Source organism: Pyrus communis, chromosome 11 (assembly GCF_041283825.1).
Source record: "Pyrus communis isolate YQ-2024b chromosome 11, ASM4128382v1, whole genome shotgun sequence".
Lineage (NCBI taxonomy): Eukaryota > Viridiplantae > Streptophyta > Magnoliopsida > Rosales > Rosaceae > Pyrus > Pyrus communis.
The window spans coordinates 4,665,876-4,667,510 of record NC_142575.1 but is presented as its reverse complement, the minus strand read 5'-3'; the positions used below and the strand labels follow the sequence as shown (position 1 = coordinate 4,667,510).

The 1,635-nt window shown below is 38.7% G+C and overlaps 1 protein-coding gene across 2 annotated transcripts; it reads right to left on the bottom strand.

Annotated features, from left to right (window-relative positions):
- On the bottom strand, positions 1-1,635 carry LOC137743776 (PHD finger-like domain-containing protein 5A). 2 transcript variants are annotated; one of them, XM_068483717.2, is made up of 2 exons: positions 1,414-1,635; positions 1-486 (listed from the first exon to the last, which is right to left on the bottom strand). In XM_068483717.2, the coding sequence occupies exon 2, from the start codon at positions 466-468 to the stop codon at positions 136-138; it is 333 nt and encodes a 110-aa protein (XP_068339818.2). In that variant the 5' UTR covers positions 469-486; positions 1,414-1,635; the 3' UTR covers positions 1-135. The 2 variants fall into 2 exon arrangements, with proteins under 2 accessions (XP_068339818.2, XP_068339817.2); XM_068483716.2 differs by having other exon boundaries at positions 1,438-1,631.

The window sequence follows — 1,635 nt, the reverse complement described above, 5'->3', positions numbered from 1 at the left end:
TTCTTGTACAACCTGTAGCCATGTATAGATTGATAGAGAAACTCATTACACGAAGGAGTCTAAATATGCTTGTAATAACCTCCAAATACAAATCGTTACAACATCTAAGTACATCTTAGTGATGCTTAATGACGATCATCGTTTCTTAAAGCCATATTTCTTGCGTTCGTAAAAGAGGTCGGTTTTCGCACTACCTAAATTCACGATCTTTGGACATCCATCCCTATCCTTCTCCTGCTGCGTACACTCTTTGCAATAGTAGGCATCGGAAATTCCAACCCCGCCGCAGATTACACACCGGCCTTGGAAAGATCCGTAGTTGCATTCATCACAAACCCTCACAAGCGTGCAAGGACGGACGTAGGAGTCGCAGACCACACACTTGCCATCACACTTCTCGCAAAGCCGTCCAATGGCGATCCCCGGTTGTTTCCGGCACATAATCAGATCAGGGTGATGTTTGGCCATACCTCACTTTGTAATGATCTGCAGACATCAGACCAACGTTGAATGGGGTTAGTATTTGGACTTGGAATTGATAAAAATAAAGAACATGAACACTAATATATTCTTGTCGTGCGGTATAATCTAACCGATCATGTTAGCGTATATACGTTATATGTTGTGAACTTAAGCGGACCGCGATCAAACATATTGTGTTGTAGACTGTCAATAGTTCTTTGGGACAATGCCGAAAGATAGAATAAAAACCACTGCCCAAGCACATAACCATGAATACCGAGAGCTCTATGTAAACAGAACACATTAAATAATACATGAACATCAATCAAACTTCCACCTAAAGAAACAAATACATGAATTGTAACAAACAAAAACATGATAATTAATAATTCTTGTCACGCAGTCTAATCTAACATAATCGGATTGTGTTGTTAGACTGTCAATTCTTCCATTAATATATCATGACATGAATAAGTTCAATGATCTACCAAGTTGCATTGTCAGACTCACTAACTCATTCGACCAACACCAACATGGTCTAATATAACACAATATGAATATGAAAGACAATCTACCAACCATGTTTCGTTGTCAGTCTGTCAAAAGTTTTTCCCATCAACACCGACTAACCTAACACTCATGACCACGAATACAGGAATTAACGAGAGCGCATTAAACAAACATGAACCATCTATCATCAACTATCAAGCTTCATAACTGATGACAAAAATCAACATTAAAAAAAAAAAAAAAAAAAAAAAAAAACTAAAAGAAAGTAGTACACAGACAACGAACCGAAAATTCACCTAAAAATTTCTAAAATCTAATAAGAAACTATGAAGGAAAAACAAAAACCCAAAAACCAAAATCAATTGTTTTCCTTGTTATAGGAACCTAATCAAATCAAATAAATTAACCTCACAAAACGAAGATAATGAGCATATGTCATACAAGTGTTTGTCGCAGGAGGCTAACCTGCGCCGCAGAAGGCAAGTTCAGGTATCCTCTAACTTCTCCGAGATGCAAACTCGCGCCGGGAGTTAAGAACTCGAGCAAAACTAAAGCCGGACGCCGTTCTGCTCTACCTTTGTATAAGGGAAAAGAGGAGCGGTTGATGTTTCAAGAACAATCCAGGCTTTCAAGTCGGTAGACTCGGTACTAAAAGGGGCCCAC